General features: G+C 40.1%; 1 protein-coding gene and 1 long non-coding RNA gene across 2 annotated transcripts in view; one reads left to right on the top strand and one right to left on the bottom strand.

Annotated features, from left to right (window-relative positions):
* The window catches only part of MICU2 (mitochondrial calcium uptake 2), a 154084-nt gene extending 142495 nt beyond the window's left edge, over nt 1-11589 (bottom strand). The window contains exon 1 of the mRNA XM_075139933.1: nt 11361-11589. Coding sequence (XP_074996034.1) covers nt 11361-11558 — 198 coding nt within the window. The 5' untranslated portion in view covers nt 11559-11589. The remainder of the gene's footprint in view (nt 1-11360) is intronic.
* Nucleotides 11590-11825: 236 nt separating this feature from the next.
* Nucleotides 11826-15408, top strand: LOC142077796 (uncharacterized). Its single transcript, XR_012672006.1, has 2 exons — nt 11826-13900; nt 13989-15408. It is a non-coding gene; the product is annotated as an uncharacterized LOC142077796 (long non-coding RNA).
* The last annotated feature ends 1725 nt before the right edge of the window (nt 15409-17133 follow it).

Genomic DNA, 17133 nt, shown 5'->3' with positions numbered 1-17133 from the left:
AACACAGTATTCAAGGTAGGGCCTCACCAGTGCCGAGTACAGGGGCACGATCACCTCCCTGCTTCTGCTGGCCACACTATTTCTGATACAGGCCAGGATGCCATTGGCCTTCTCGGCCACCTGGGCACACTGCTGGCTCATGTTCAAGTATCAATTCTCCTCATTTGTTCCCTATTGAAAAGTACAGATTTTATATTAATGCTTTACATTTGATAAAAGCATCTAAATTACTCTGGGAAACCCTGGTTTTGAATTGATGCGTGTTTTGTATCGGTTTTTTTGTCTTTTGGAGATTACAATGTTTATTCCTGCTGTTTCACATCTTCAGCAGAAGCCTGTCATTTTTTACTTATTCCCAAATACAGCAGTGATAATACTGTATTCCCTTATGCCTAAGACCATCAAGCGTATTTTTCAGTACAAAAGGTGCCAGATGTTTTATCAATCAGCTTTACTGCATTCCGCAGTAAGAACCATACTCTCATGCCTTCCCCTCAGGTGAATGAGCAAGGGAAAACATTTCATTTTGTGACAATTCCAGACTACTGAGACCACTGTCACTTTGCATTTAAACAATTTAAGGTTATGAAGTAAAGGTAAAAAGCAGTATCTTAGTCTCCATGCCAAGTATCATTTTGATTTTGCATTTTCTTAAAAAACACCAAATTACCAGACAAGTCCACAGTTGCTTCAAAAACAAACCTAGAGAGAACTGGTACAGAAGCAGCTCCAAACCAACTCTTCTGTCAGTTATGGCATTAAGCTCTGGTGTCTTCCAATTTTCAAAGTTTTAGAAAAGGAGAAGCAGACTGTCAAATAACGTGGTCAATACGTAATCGTTAACACTTTTGTATTGAAAAATAAAGTTCATTTTGGCAACTTTGTGAGAGAATGTACTACTATTACCAAGTCCGTTTCACCATGGTGAGCAATACGACAGCACAGAACTTTCCACTTTTCTCCTTGGCAAGATTTCACATCGGCGTGCGCACGCAGTCAAGTTCAAAGCCCGGCCTGACTTGGCAGCACACAGCTGTCTGTCTCTTACAGGGCCACCAGAAGGAGCCTTTGATGGAACTTCAGGCAGAATCCATCCTTTAAATTCTGGGCATATCTGACAATTTAGATTAGAAACTTTCAAAATAAATCCCATAACTTCATTATTAACGCACTATTATATTTATATTTTATTACTGCGTTCACACAGACTGTATTTTAAGTATATTTTATACATATGCATACTATTATATGCTTACTTATATATATAAAGCATAAACTTACATTATAAATACATATGTATATAGCTTTACATGCAGTTCAATGTCTTTTATTTTAATATTGCATTATAATTTGTTAATAGATTATAAATGGCAGTTTCCAATAATAGGTATTATCAAAGAAAATGCCTACTTTTAAAAAAAGAAAGAATAAGGGAAAAAAAAATTTCTGGAAACACTGATTTCCTTCACTTCATGTAAATTTTTCATCTATGCTAGAGTTAGTCTCTGCAGTTTTTAGAGGCATACGAAGGAGTTTCTCTGCTGATTTGGCAAAGGAGCAGGGAAGGTATCAGTGCTGATAAGATAATATTTATTAGCTGCATCTGCTATAACTGCTTTTTATAGACCCCATCAGTGCAAGACAGTCACTCTTGAAACTTCTCCTACCCTGAAAGGGACATAAACCTTGAGGAACTACTTTAAATCCTGTTTGGTGTTCGAAGTTGACAAGACTCCCTTCTCTTGTCTTCCAGTTCATAGTGTAATAAAAACCTCCAGGAGTAGCAGAACAGAGATACAGTATTCTGAATAGCAAGGAGACATGTATTCTGAATGAGCATTTCACACAGTTTTATCTGTCATTTATCTTTGATGATTATTTTAACAAGTGTCTTTCTGGAATATATTCAAACAAAATTAAGCCTAGTTACGTTAAGTAACCTTATTACAAGAACCATAGTAAAAAGAAAATTAGACAACATTAAAATGTACCAAAATTTAGTGACCTAAAAGTACCCAATGCAGAAAATGAGGACATGGAATAAATAGCCCTAATGCTATTGTTACAGCTATCCCCAGTGAAGTCTACATAAGTTTCTCCACAGCACAAATTAAACTAGATTCTGAGTTATTTCTTCTTTTTCTGGCTACCCTATGTTTCCAAGATGCTGACTCGCTTGTGAGGAATAGCCATATTTAGTCAGCCACAGTCTCTACACAAAGGTCTGCAAGGAAGCACAATACAGAGGTGTCGTGCTAATCCAGCAAACACATGTGAAAACAGTACAAAACAGCATCAACGGGAGAATAGATGCTACTGCTTGTACACAACAGATCATTTCCTACAAAAAAAAGGCTAACTATCACTATGTTCAAAGTTTTTAGAAAAAAAAAAAACAACACAGCTTCCATCTAAGAAAGCAGATAAAAAAGAAACATTGGAGTATCTGTTTTGAAACCATCTAGAGTATTTAGTGGAGGAAAAGTCTCATATCCCCAGTAAACAAATATTAGTTTCTTCTCTGGGATCTTTGCTAAAAATCAGAATATTATTTTGTGCAATTCTTTCTCTTCAAAAGCATATTTTTTTGATTTTCAGGCAAGCTATTTTCTTACCTGTTTATGTTTGTCCATTAACACAAACAGCCAAAGACTCTCAAACACTAACCTTTTATTACATTGCAATTAAAACAGTAGCTAAAAACACAAAACCATGCAGCTTAACTCACCCCACCTGTCCACATGTATCAAAGTGCCTAGAAAGAATGTTAGTTAGATTTTATTTAATCATTGAAGTCGTATAGCAAGAGTGAATTCAAGTAAAAAGTGACAGATCAGATGAAAGATAGTTAAATTTTAACCTCGACCCCTAAGATTACATTTGACATCATGTTGTTTTAGTATCAATGAAGACACCTGCACAAAGAATCTCCATGCACACAGAGAAGGGGATAAATGTAAATATTTTCAAAGCCAAAAACTTCAGGATATAAATATCTCACACTCAAGAAGCTGAAAAGGATACCGTATATTTAAAGTTGAGAAACAAGTGCACATCTATAAGTAATATTTAAGTCTATAATTAATTATAACATCATGGTCCTACAGATTCCATACTCTCTATACCACATTCTATTTTAAGCACACAACATGACAATGTCTGTATGTCACTAATCCTGAGAATGATGTCTGTGATATATTTAAATATCTCAGTTATTGATTTAGACTGCTTGGTGGATACCCGATACATACAGTATTTCCATAACACAGTGAAATACAGTATTAAACAAGAGGTAGCTAAGGTTACCCTGGCTGGCTGCACAAGAGGAACAGTTTCAGAAAGACTTAAGTATATTTAAGGTAAAGAAAAAAGATTAGGGTAGGCTGAGCTGGCAATCTAATTCCAAAGAGCTCTTCTTGCAGGGGAAATTCATATTTATTGATGCTTAAAAACTGGAGGAATGTTGTTTTAAAATGCATTTTTTGAACACATACTATTTTCATAATATTTTGGGACTATTAACTGAAACTCATTGATTCTAGATAAATTAGGAGGCAACAATGTTATTAAGGCATTTAAATACACAGAACCAAACCAATTATATCGTAGTACTTCAATTTACTTCTAGATGCATGGTGAAGAAAAACCTTAATAGGAATATATTCACACGATACACCAGAGTTAGAAGGCACATGCATGAATTGTGTTAAACTGTCTCGTATGTAGCCATAGACTATTGATATCTCAGTCACGTAATAAAAAATTGACTACTCATTTCCTGTTCAAAAATAGGAATTATTTAATGTGTTTACCTACAAAGTTGACTGCCTTGTCATGATCTAAGACAACATTTTTTTGTACTATTTATCGAGACAGTAAATAAAGCAGTAAAGATACAGCAGAAAGTAAAACACGAAGCTGGCAGGGGGATGATACCACATGCTGACAAGAGCACTACCTGCAGCTCGCTGTACCTCAACAACGAGCCTCTCCTGCGCTGGGCACTGCTGTACAGAAACGTCACGGGTTCAAAGCACCTTGAAGCAAATGGGCCCCCCCCCAGGCTGCCAGTTTTGCAGATTCTTCAGTGGGAAGAAGATTTAAAGGCACCGCCTTGCAGATGGTTCAAGGACCCAACCTGAAGATACAGTAAGGAATCCTCTAACACCTTTCCAACCGTGCTATAACCAGAACAGAAATCTAATGCTGTCCAGGGGACCACTGCCTGGCTCCATGCGCCGCATCCTGGTCCACGCCGTACAACGTATTATGTATTACGTTCTGTCACGCAGAGAGAACAACGGCCAGCAGCAAAATAAGAAGCAAAAAATGGCAGGTCAACATTTTAAGGAAGGGACAAGGTAAAGCAGGGGAGAGATTTCTTTTTTTAATTATAATCCTTACTTAAAGATGCTCCAACCCGCAACAGCAATGGTAATTTTAATGATTTTTACATGGCCTTGTTTTACTACATAGATTTTAAGCATTAATGATCTGACCATGTGGTCAGGTTTGCACCAGCTCAATTCAAATATGAGGCTTTTCTGAGGCCTGCAAGCTATCACCGAGTAGCATGTTTGATGTGGATTAAAAACATTTGCATTAAGTTTCAAAAGCCTGTTAAAGCATTATGCTGCAGACTTATTTTATACACACTTAATTTTACTTTGTGAGCATCCTAGTAATCTATTATATGTGCTGCTACATTTGCATTCTCAATTAATTTCTAATCGAATAAAGACTCAGAGATAAAGACTTTAAAATATTGCTTAGGACACAAACTATTCTAGGATTTTGATCCAACAAAAGCGGGCAATTTTTTTCTTTTTATGACAGAGTAAACACAAGAATCTTCCTGTATATTTCTCAGATTAGACTGCACATATTCTTTCTGGTTTTATTTTAGAACCACATTCTTCCCTCCAGGCAATTCCATACATCACTACAAATCCTTATGCAATTTTATCCTGGGTTCTGTATTTATCAAGACGCCTCATCTTAATAGCAATGTTCTTTCCTCAGCATGAACCAGGTTTTTAAAACAGATCACAAAGAAACCCCCACCATTGTAATTCCCATTGTAACAAGACTCACCAATGTCTCACAATTTAAAGCACTTACACATAACTTATAAACAATGGTTCCTACAAAGAAATACGCTATTTTTTTTCTATTTGGTGACCGAATTCAAATGCCACATACGTACTTTTTATCTGCCAATTCCAAAAATCCTTCACATGCAGTTATTATGCACAGCTTACCTTCCTAAATAACATCATCTATTACAGAAAAACATTCAGAAATATACTGAGTGAGAAAGTGTGGGCTAAGAGTACTGTAAGCATAACTTAAGTCACAAAGTGGTCCTGAATACAAAGGATGTGTAAAAAACCATCAAAATCCCAAAGCTATGCACTTCTTCCTTCCACTGCTCTGAAGAAATTACTTCAAATGATTTAAACAAAAGCTGTTTTAACACGCATGCAACTGATTACATTTGTTTTCGAAGCATATAATGAGGGCCACTGACACCACCATGAATATATTTTACACATTTATGCCAGAAGTTACCAATCAAGTAAAAATACGCTAAACAGGTACCATGCTTATATTAGACATTATTTTGCAAATCACCTATTGATTTGAGTTGGAAATTTTAACTGAGTGAAAACCGTGCACAATATATCAGAACTTGTCTAAAACAACTCTAACTCAACATTCACCTCTTTGGAGACACAGTGCACATCTCAAAGTGTCACCAAGGAACACAGACAGGACTTTATAACTTTCAAAACCATTTCTTATCAGCTTCCAGGTCTTGTAGTCCAGAGAATTCTACTAAAACCCTGGTAAACTTACAGTTGTATTTCATATAAGCACTCTCCCTAGATTATCCTACGAACTGTGGCACTTCCCAAATTCTCTGTACCCCTAGGATTTGTGAATAATCCACTGTACCTCCAGTGGATTATTTTGCCTTTTCTGTAGTGCCAGAACCAAAAGGGTCTTCCCTGAACAAAACTGGTGTTTGGGGAATCCTTTACAGTATTCTGGGTTCTTTAAACAGGGTTAGGCAATAGTTCCGAAATTATATCTTTTTAAAATAAATTTTTGTGGTGGTTACACATGTAACCCCAGAAAACTAATTTAAGCTCCAGTTTTGATCATTAGAAGTATTTTACACACAGTTGCTTAGAATAACAGTTTTCATATCATTGCAACACACAAAGTCACCACTACCATGTGTGGCTATCTTTGCTTCTTTTAAGAATCGTTAACATTGGAAAACTGGAAAAGGGTGAAACGTTCAATGTAGTTCAAGGTGGAATAAAACATTTAACACAGTCCAAAAGAGGACTGTTTCAATAAACACATTTTAAACAAAACGAGAATTTCAGAAATATCAGACACACACACACACGAAAATGGCACAAATGGTTTGTTAATCATTGTTATAAGTATTATCTTAATATTTTCAGTATGATCAAATACAATTTATGTATTTGTATAAAACCTCCAGGACAGGAATCTAGCCTCTTCTTATCTGGAAGAATTGTAGCACATTGCTGACGCAACACAAGCAGTAGTAGAAAAGGTATGATAAAGAGAACCAATTAGACTACAATCATGTAACAGAAAGTATTTGTAAGAACTGACCAAAAAAATGCTGCCAGTAAGTTGTGGCTTCCTCTTTACCTCAGGTAAGCAGTATCAAATATTTAAGCAACAACTAATGCTCCCACAATCCTAGAAAAAGAATGCCAAAACAAACTCACGTTTATGGGCACCAATAAGACAGGGCTTTGCACACGTATAACTTAATATACATGCTAGTAACAACTCCAGTCAGTCTCATTTGGAAAACAGTTACTTAGACTCAGCACAAAATGTAACACACTGCAGGGATGGCAACTTTTCAAGGGTGAATCAAATTATATTCTTCTTTCTGAGGCTAGTGACTAAACATGTCCATAAAAAACTCAGCAGGGCAGGAGATGCTGCCTCTGGCAGCTTGCTGCTTCTCAGAGTTTTCTTATCATTTGCAGTATGTGCGCATACGAGATCAACACCACGGTCACTTGGAAAGTTCCAAATTTAGTGGAGTGGGGAAGTGGGAGTCGTTGCCTCTCACACAATGCTACAGCCTCCCAGTGCGTGCCATTCCAAATTCACTTGCACGCTCTTTGGCAATCACGTACTTGATTCTTGACCCTGATAAAGGTAACCTAACTGACTGCAAAGCTGACTTGCGATAAACAGCGCACTTTAACCAAAGAATTCCAACAGCTTTAGGCCATATAATGCCACATTAATATTGCAAACTGCAAGCTCTGAGATAATAAAGACACAGTAGACGATACTGCAACTCTGACCAAGGTTACAGATTATATAGCATTGTGTCATTTGAATTACACTACTAAAGAAGAAAAGCAGCCTGTATAGTATCACTGCAGTCTGTACATTTTTGACCTGGCTGTGTTGGTTTGGGTAACAGAAGAAACACTTTTAGTGAACTTCAACATAAATCCCCATTCTAAGTTACACTGGTAGAACAAAAGCTCTTACCCTCCCTGCTTTTTTCCCTCCTTTATACAAGCTGACTAGCTCATTTCATTTGAAAAAATTGATCTAGTTTTTCCCAGCACAGGCTACATCTGGTCTAGGATATTGTCAATGTAGCTTCACTGGTAAATAATAAGTGCGGATAGAACTAAAACCTAGCATCTATAAAAAATAAAAAAAGATTATGTTAATTTTTCTGTAAAAATCTTTGTTCAGTAGAGATTTAAAATCAGCACTAAGGACTCACTCCAATATATATATTAGTTGTACTTTTTCAAACAGTAGGTCAGCAAATGAAGATAGAGAACGAAAATAACTCATAAATCACTTACTGAAGCTCTAAAGAGATATCTGAGGTAATCTTACATTAAATATAGAAAGTTTTATTATGAATATGCTACCCACTTAATGTAAGCTGTCAGAACAGATAAGTGGCAGTGAAAATGCTGATAAAAAAACTGGGCCAAAAAAAGATTTAAAAAAACCCCAAACTGAAAATTTATTGCCAGAATAAACAACAATTATATTAGAACACAATAACCAAACATAAGCCACTACAAAATAAAACAGACACTATCCATATTACTCACAAAAGGAAAACAGATTAACTGACCCTGCAGGACCTTTGATTCTGCAAAGACTTGTAGACAGGCTTGATTTCATTCACTCTGAGCAGAAGTCAGAAGTGCCAACAACCAATATGAGCAGGATTAAATCCAGTGTAGCAGCACGCGAGGACCAGAATTAAATAAGGATTTAAGAAACTAGGTGCCAAAGGTATCAGTCTTTGATTTTAAAATAATGAATAGCTTTAAAAGAAAAAAATAAAAAATACTGAATTTACAGAACTTTAGCTTTGACGTGTTGTTTGCCAGCTTCAACAGTAACTTGTATCTCTGAAGTTGTCTAGAACAAGGTACAGCTGAAAAATTTCTGACTGGTTTGATGGAGACTAGTTTTATTGAGACTAACAGAAAATCTAAATAGAGTTATCAACTTCAACTACTTAAACTAAACAAACAGCAATGAAGACTTTGATTCTGCAACAAAGCTATTAATGGTTGTTATATCTCACTTAAGACAAGAATGAGAATTTCCTCAGTGGCTCAAATTATGCTTACACCAGAGTCCCACACATATATGAAATTGGTCTTAACGACAGGACTTTTTAAACATAATGCAATGCTGCTGAAAAATGTCACATAACTAAACATAAAATCATATTCTGTTGGCTCTTTACAACATTGTCACTTCGTCAGCTTCACTTTCTCTTAAATAACTTAAATAACTACCTCCCATTTTGCAGCAATTCATTCTTACGATTCAACAGTAAAGACTGTATTACCAAGGAAAACTGGGAAGCACTGTAGCATAATCTCACTGCATTCTCAAGAGCAAATGCTAGACCTGGTTGACGAGACAGAATTATAAACATTTCCACTACATATTCCTTTATTACCACAATGATAATGAAAATTATGCTGCTTAATGTCAAATACTTGCCTTAACCTGTAGTATTTCACATACCTATGCTGCAACATTTCCACTACATAACATACTGCAACATGAACAAACAGTTCAGAATTGTTTGCCAGCACAATCTCAAGCAAGGCTGCTTAAGATAATGAAAAGGAACAATAATAGAAAGTAAAGTTATCCACTGTTATAATGTGAAAAGTATCTCCATTTAACAGGATTGCACAAGCTCTGAACTGAAAAAGATCACTCCAAAACATAAAATAAAGGTGATATACTTGTTTCAGCACTCTTGTTTTGCTTTTGAGTATTTCCTATTTCTGTCAATAAGAAGCCACAAGTAGCATCTAAACTGCTTAAAAGACTTGCAGCATGTTACTTTGGCTCTATCACTCTGCTCCTCATAGCTTTTACAATCCAGTTCCACTTTCAGTTTATTGGCCTTAGTGTCACGCTCAGCATGGCCAGTTCTTAGGTAGTTTTAAAAAGCTCAATACATTAATTGCAGCAACATGGAGTACAAGACATATGGAGAACTTTTGCCTGTAACTATGACAGCATCTCCAACAGTCTTTTCAACTGGAAAACTAAAAAGTTTAAATTGAATAAACTACTTAATATTTGCAGAGTCCAATAATTTACTGCCTCCAAAAATGAATCAATTAAATAAGCTGTAGACTTTTGGAGTTCCCCCAGAGAATTAAAAAGTGTACTTGTAGGACTGTCCATGCATTACATGGAAGCTACTCCACGAACATATCAGCACCAGAACTAATTGCTTCACTCAACACCCTTTAGAAGTGATTACTTCCTGCATTTAAAACTTTTTATATATAACTGCATACACGTCTACTTATGCAAGAGTCCCATACATGTATGAAATTGGTCCCAATGACAGGACTTTTTAAACATAAGGCAATGCTGCTGAAAAATGTCACATAATTAAACATAAAATCATATTCTGTTGGCTCTTTACTACAAGGAGATACATTTCCAGTAGGATTTATAGTGGAATAACAGATGCCTTTCTCACTAGGAGCTGTATACAGAAACCCAAAGTTTTAACATGAGCTGTCCAACGGATCGGGACTAATAGTTAGTCTATTTAGAAACATGCTTATTCAAAAAAATTGGAGTTTCCTAAGGAGACGCAGCTTAGAAATTCTCCACAATTAAGACTACACTATAAAAAAAAAAAAATCATTCTTTGTTCTTGACTCAAGAATAAAGGTTGCTATTTACCTGCCTGCAGTTCAGTATGTTCAATATCTGTTAAGAGACATCAAAGCATACAAAGTGTTGAATACTTCCAAAATTTTCTAGATATAGGTAGATGAACAGTACTGCAAGCATACACTGACCTCCTCACCCCATCCCACCTAAACCCTCTGGCCAAAAAAACATTTAGGTCTTCCAGTCTTGAAATACCTAACCACCTCTAATTGACAGTAACTTCTTTTCCAAAGGAAGAACAGGAAAAAGTTCACTACCTCCATGAAAAGAATAAAGTTGGGAAGCATAACCGTATTTTGGAACTTGCGAAGATTGTTTTGTAAATAATGACTATCCATCCTTGAACATAGCCTTCTGAGCGTGCACTGATGCTCCAAAGCAAACTACATTTCAACATCCATAGCACACACTTTGAACATACTAAGAGGAAATCTTCCTAACTGTTACATGTGATGCATTTCAGACAAGTATAAGATATAAAAGCACTATTTTCATGAAATATTCTTTTTTAGGGGGAAAAAAGGTGCACGACTGTCTAACAGCACCTGACGTGTAGACCAGGCATTGTGGAAGGCAGACAAGCTCTGAAAGTTACCAGCAAAACGAGGAACTCGGTACAGGCCGTGTGCTCGTGCAAACCGCGCAGGTTCATCAGGTTGCACGACCAGGGCTGTCAAGTGAACGGGGGAAACGCTGGGTGCTAAGGCAACGCCCCGCCTTCCGCCACTGAAGAAAACGGCGAAGTTCCCGTCAATGAGGTGAGGCAGGATTAGTTTAAGTGACACGGTGCTGATCCGGCTGCTGCCAAGGGGCCCGGGGACGTGCAGTACCTGCTGGACGACCTGAGCGATGAGGGCTCCCGCAGCCGGGTCCTGCCGCACGGCGTTGAGCAGACGAGGTCTGATCACCACGGACACCGGCCCGCTCGCAGGCCGCTCCTCCGCGCCCGCCAACAGCCGCCGCCGCCCCCGGGACCCGCAGACCTGCGCCCGCCCCCGGCGCCACGACCCGGCCCTCCCCCGCGGCCCACCCGGCCCTGCCATTCGGCGAGAGGCGAGGCTGCCGGAGCGGGGATGCTGCCGCCTTACCTGAGCCAGGACCGTAGGGAACACGCCCGGCCGCCCGATGTAACACGCCGCCAGGGAGCCTCCCCCGACCAGGGCGGCGGCGGCGACGACTCTCCAGCTGGGCGGGCGCCGCTGGCTCCGAGGGGGCCGCAGCCCGGCGAGCCGCCCCCTCAGCGGAGCGCGGGCGCCCGCCGCCAGCGCCGCTCTCCACGCCGCCATCTTCCCGGAAGCCGCCGTGGCGCCGCCGACATCGAACCGGCCCCGCCGCCGCCGGGCGCCGCGGGGCGCATGCGCAGCGCCGGGCCCGAGGCCGCGGGGCCGCTCGCTGCCCGCCCGGCGGGGCGGGGGCGGCTCCGACCCGTCGCGATCGTGCTGTCCCCTGCGAGAGCGCAGCGCGCTGGCCCCGCTCCGCGAGCGGGAGGGAAGCTACCCGCAAATCGGAGGGGACGGTCCTGGCAGAGAGGTAACGCAGGCAGAGGTGCGCAGGGTCTCATAGCTGTGACCGGCGCTGCAGGGCCGCCTTCCCGTCTTGGAAACGCGCCCGGCTCCCGGCCCCGGGCCGGGCAGTCCCCTCAGGGGTGAGGGGAGGCGGCAGGGCCCCCGCTTCAAGCGTTTCGCTGAAAACAGCTCAAATGGAGGGGCCGGTGGGCGGGCAGAGGCCCTGCGCGGCCGGCCCGTGCCCCTGGCCCCTGGCCCTCCCCCGGGAAGGGGAGAGGGCCTGGCCGAGGATCGGGCTCGCCCGGCGTGTTCCTGGTGGAGAGGGAAAGCGGTGGCAGGGGTCAGGCGTTTTGTTGTTGTCAGAAGGGACCACCGTAAGGCCTTGCCTGTGCGGTAGGGAGTGAAAAGTGGCGACGCTTGTAACGGTCCTCCGGTCCCGAGGGTGCCCCTCGCTGCCTCCCTCACAGAGCTCAGCTTCACAGTGTTCATTGAGGTGACTCTTCTTCCAGAGCTTAAAAGTGGCTTAAAAGCCACTGCTGACTACATGAAGAGCAATGGGTCACGAACTGGGTTTGAGACCCTGCGGGAAGCCCAGTGTACAGAGCGAGGCAGGTTCGGTGAGCTTGCACTAGCGGGGCTGACCTGGTGCTGTGTGCTGTGCAGTTGGTGTTTTCTGTGTTGGAGACGTTGTGTATGGATGCATTGCTCTGCGTATGTTCCAGACGAGAAACAACAAAAGCATGAATAAGTTTAGAACGTCCTTTTCACCAGCAGAGTAGAGTTTCTCATGAAATACAGATGACAGAAGATACTGGTTACAGAAACCATCATGGCAGAGGTGATAACTGAAAAGCATTACAGATTGACTTGACCAGCAGTAATCACTTGCGTCAAAGACAACTGTTCACTGTGAATGCTTCAAAGTGCTTTTTTGTCCACTACCACAGTTTTAACAAAGCTCTAACCAAAGGCCTTGGTTAGATTGAGTTAGTTGATCACACTCAAACATTAGTTAGTTGATCATGTTCAAACATTGGGCCACCTGGGAATGAATGATACAGTCACATGAAGTAAAGCGGAGAGGAAGCTAAATGTAATTTGTAGGTTGGCAGTGCCAGTATCCATATTTTCAGAGTAGTTCACCTAATGGCTCCATGTGCATGTGGAAAAAGACTGGAGAGAGAACCGATGCATGCAATTTCCCATTATTTTGGTCTTTGGTTAAAGGCCTTCAGAAAGTACTCAGTCCATTTTAGCAAACTGTATCTTTCACCTCTTTCTGATACTACAAGCGGTACTGTGTTGTCAACATTACAAATGCTGTGGTACAGGCTCTGAAACATGGAAATGCCATTTTGCCCTCTATCCACTGACATACGGTGATCATCCATCAGTGCCACTAAAGTAATTTTAGTTCACTCTCCTTCCCTGATCTGAATTTGGAGTCGTGAATTCAGTTTCGTAGATGGTAATTTCAGTCATCTAACTAATGGCATCTCAGAATTTATCCAGTCTTCCATTAGCATGTGTTGTTCACTGAGTGTCATTCTGTGAAGTGTTTGGGACATCTTCAGGAATGTGCCACCTGAGTCCTTAGCAGGATACAAACCCTTCAAAAACACCTTCTCTGGGGAACACAAATGGCTGCTCATTGCAAAATCACCCAAGAGTGCAACATGCAGGGTGAATGGTTTCCATCTCCACAGACTAGTGTACATTGCAAAATCTTTTTCCTATCCCCAGAGACCTAGAAAGTAACTCAAACAGGAAAATCCTTTCTAATCCCCAGATACTGTAAAACATAGCAGCAAAATCCCTCTATCGTCATACACAAACACACACTGCAAAATCCCACTTCTGCTGTAGAGATATAAAACTTGCGGCAAATTCCTGTCCCCTATTTCTACCTCCCTCTAGACAGACAAAATATTTTCCATCCCAGTCTTACAGTTTGACACAGAATATTTGCACAAACACATTAAGAGTACTTCCCTTTCTGAGTCAGCCAATAACAAGCACTTCATGAATGCTGGCAACATCCCAGAAACATTGTAAAGGATGGCTGAGAGATTTGAATTCTGAATGCCAGATCCCTTGATGTTGAACATACGACCACAACACAGGTAAGCGGGTTTAGTTCAGCACTCTGCCAGGCATTTTCAGTTTTTCTTTGAGTAAAAACGAGTAAGTAGGTCATTTGTCTTTCCTCAGATGACATTCCTGACTGGAACAGATACAACTGCAATGTGAACGGAGAACTATTCTCATATGACTGCAAGCACGCAATGCTGATGGGGAGGTGTCCTTAGCTACCCCTTCTCTTCCTGCAGTAAATTTACCCTGTGTGTGCAGTGTCCAGGAGTGCAAAGCTACTGCTGTGCTAACGTGGCTCACACCTGTGTTGCAGTAACCAGGCTGGTATGTTTGTGAGTGCTAGAACATATGCCTAAGTAGCTAGAAAACCCTTGGCTATTAAGACATAGTCCTGTTTCATCTCATGCAGTATCACTGCAGGGGTAGTTTATGACAGAAAGCAAAGATCGCTGTAGTCTATAGAAATGACACTGACAGTCTGGTAAATATAACAGGAGTTTCATCAGAAAAATTGAGCTACATGGTGGCAAATATCATCAACTACTATGCCCTGTGGCAGTAAAATGTTAGTTCAGAGGCTCCCTTTCCCATCCTGCACAGCTTGCTCTTCCTTGGCTCTTGTAAGAAGAAATCATTACATTTAGCAAGCTGACATACCTGCTTTTTTAACAAGTGCTTTCTACATGTTGACTTCAGACTTTGTTCTAGAGATGTTTGCATTGCTGAAAATTTGCAAAAGCAAATGAAAAGCCTAATAAAATATTTTCTTAAATGTTTAAGAATGTAATTTTCCTGTAAGATTCAATGTTCCACTGAATTGTTACATAACAATACTTAAATGCTGCCATTTCTTGTTAGGCATAATGAACATAATGTGAAGTCACCTCAAAAGATGAAAACACACTACCATGAATTAAAACCCTTGTGACTCCAGTGATTGTTAGGAAATGAGGTTTGGCAGAAACTTAATTTCTTCCAAGTTTTGTTACAAAGTTACAAAATTAAAAAACCCAAGTAAACCGACAGCTCCACATACCTGAAGGTCCACTTCCACATCTCAGTGTCTTTTAAGTGTGTTAGGCCAAGTTCCAATAGGGATTCACTCTCTGCTAGAACTCCAATCCCCTCAACAGCATTAGGCTTAGTGCCAGCATTCATTTACTCTTGTAACAGCTTAAATTAACTCCTGTTACTTTCAATATAAACCCTTTCTTACTATTTTAGATAGAGTAAGAGTTGAGAGATGGATTCAGTCATCCAGTCTGAGGGCCACCCATCATGCTCGTCTGTCTTTTGGGACTTCAAATGCTGCGTAAACTGGATTGGGGAAGGTGACAACCAGCCAGTTGTGAATTCAGGGAGGGGCTGGCAAGCCACCTTTTATATACATGACCCCATTTCACGACACATAGCATGGGGGTGGTCTGACTGACTTACCGTATGTACATTTGACAGTAAGCTCCAATCAAAAGTAAAATTTTAGTGGGCTAGGCACTGTGCTAACAGTATTTTGGGTATTTTCCTGGAGGAGCCGAACAGACAAGCTAATTGAAAGACAGGAAATATCACTGCTTGGTTTTGTAGGTGAAGAACTGGACCATAGATTAAATTCTGCTCAAAGTCAGACAGAAGACTGAAACAGAAGGTCTCACAAAGCCAGGCCTTCTTTATCCCCTTCAAAATTATATTGGTCCTCTTAATAATATCACTTGTATTTTACTTTAACAGATGTGAGAGCAATCTCTCTGCTTATGATTACAAGGAAAACACTCTGAAGCAGATAAGGATATAAGCACAGGGAAGACAAGTTTTGTTAAAAGTGATAAAACGAAATAATCTTAGTGCACTTTGAAAACTACAGGGTGATTGGATAAAACTGGACAGTCGTTAAAGTTGGCCGGCTTATACCTTGATCTCTATCCAGAATCTCAAAGGTCCTGTACCGAGGTTGTTTATGGTGAAGGTTGGGAGTTGACTTCAGGGATTTCCAAAGCTGCTTTGTATGCATAGAATCGTAGAATCATAGAATAGTTTGGGTTGGAAGGGACCTTTAAAGGTCATCTAGTCCAACTCCCCTGCAATGAGCAGGGACATCTTCAATTAGATCAAGTTGCCCAGAACCCTGTCCAACCTGACCTTGAATGTTTCCGCAATTTCTACCCATCCCTCCTCCACAAGAAACAAAACAAACAGCAAACAGATGAGAGATCAGTTTCAAGGAAGCTGAAATACCTTCCTCTGATGAAGAAGCCTTAAGATGACAATGTGCTGTTAGTTTACAGAAAGTCCAGTTATTTTATAGGCTTTGGAGATGATGGAAATGGAACCAATTACCAGACAGTCAACATTGATCCACTAGTAAGACTGAAAATAAATGTGAACATTTTGTGGCTAGATAACACCCTTCAGCTCATAAATAAGAGTTCACGGCAATCTTTGCATTTAGGACCTAGGCCATAAATATAGCTTATCTTCAAATATTTTCAACTTGCTAAAGTTACTTGAAAGCTTGTCATGATAGAGCCCATTTAAAAGGAAAAGAATTAAAATTTATCCAAGATATGTGTCCCCAAATACCTCTCATAGCATTAATTTATATTGACCTTTCTAACACACTAACTGTCTTCCCACACTGTTCCTATGCAGTTAGCTGAAAAACACCTTGCTGGCACATGTAACAAGTTCCCTCAAATTTCAGAAGAATTACTTTTTTAAGTCAAGTTGAAAAATCAGAGAAAAAAGTTGAAAGCAAAATTCTTATTTAAAAAAAAAAATTTTGATAATTGAAGATACTAGTAATGTAATTGGAAAGATTTTAAAATACAGTTTCTAAGATGGCAGTGACCTTTCTGTGATTAATATTTGATTCATAAAAGAAACAGTACGCAGACTGTTGAAATACTGCTTTTATGTGAATAAAAACATACAGGTCAAAACTGATACTCTCATGTGAAGGAACACGCATTTTTTTGAATTTGAAAAGTATATTCGTTATGGCTGTCCAAGTTAGGCTGTAGGTCTCAATTCTGTGAAGAGTTACATACATTATGCCTAATTTTAAGCATTTTGAAAAGTTCTGTGGTCTGAAGCAAGATACTCCTACTGCATAAAATTAACTGTATAGATAAATCTTTGAAGACTGGGGACTTGCTTGCTATTAGATGAGAACTGTGGTTCAACTGCTGTTTTATCTTTTAATGATAAGATCCCATGGCACTTTTGCAACAATAATAGAGGTCCCATGGTCCCCTGAAAACATTTT

This window comes from Calonectris borealis, chromosome 1, assembly GCF_964195595.1.
Source record: "Calonectris borealis chromosome 1, bCalBor7.hap1.2, whole genome shotgun sequence".
NCBI lineage: Eukaryota > Metazoa > Chordata > Aves > Procellariiformes > Procellariidae > Calonectris > Calonectris borealis.
This window is presented reverse-complemented; position numbering and strand designations above follow the sequence as displayed.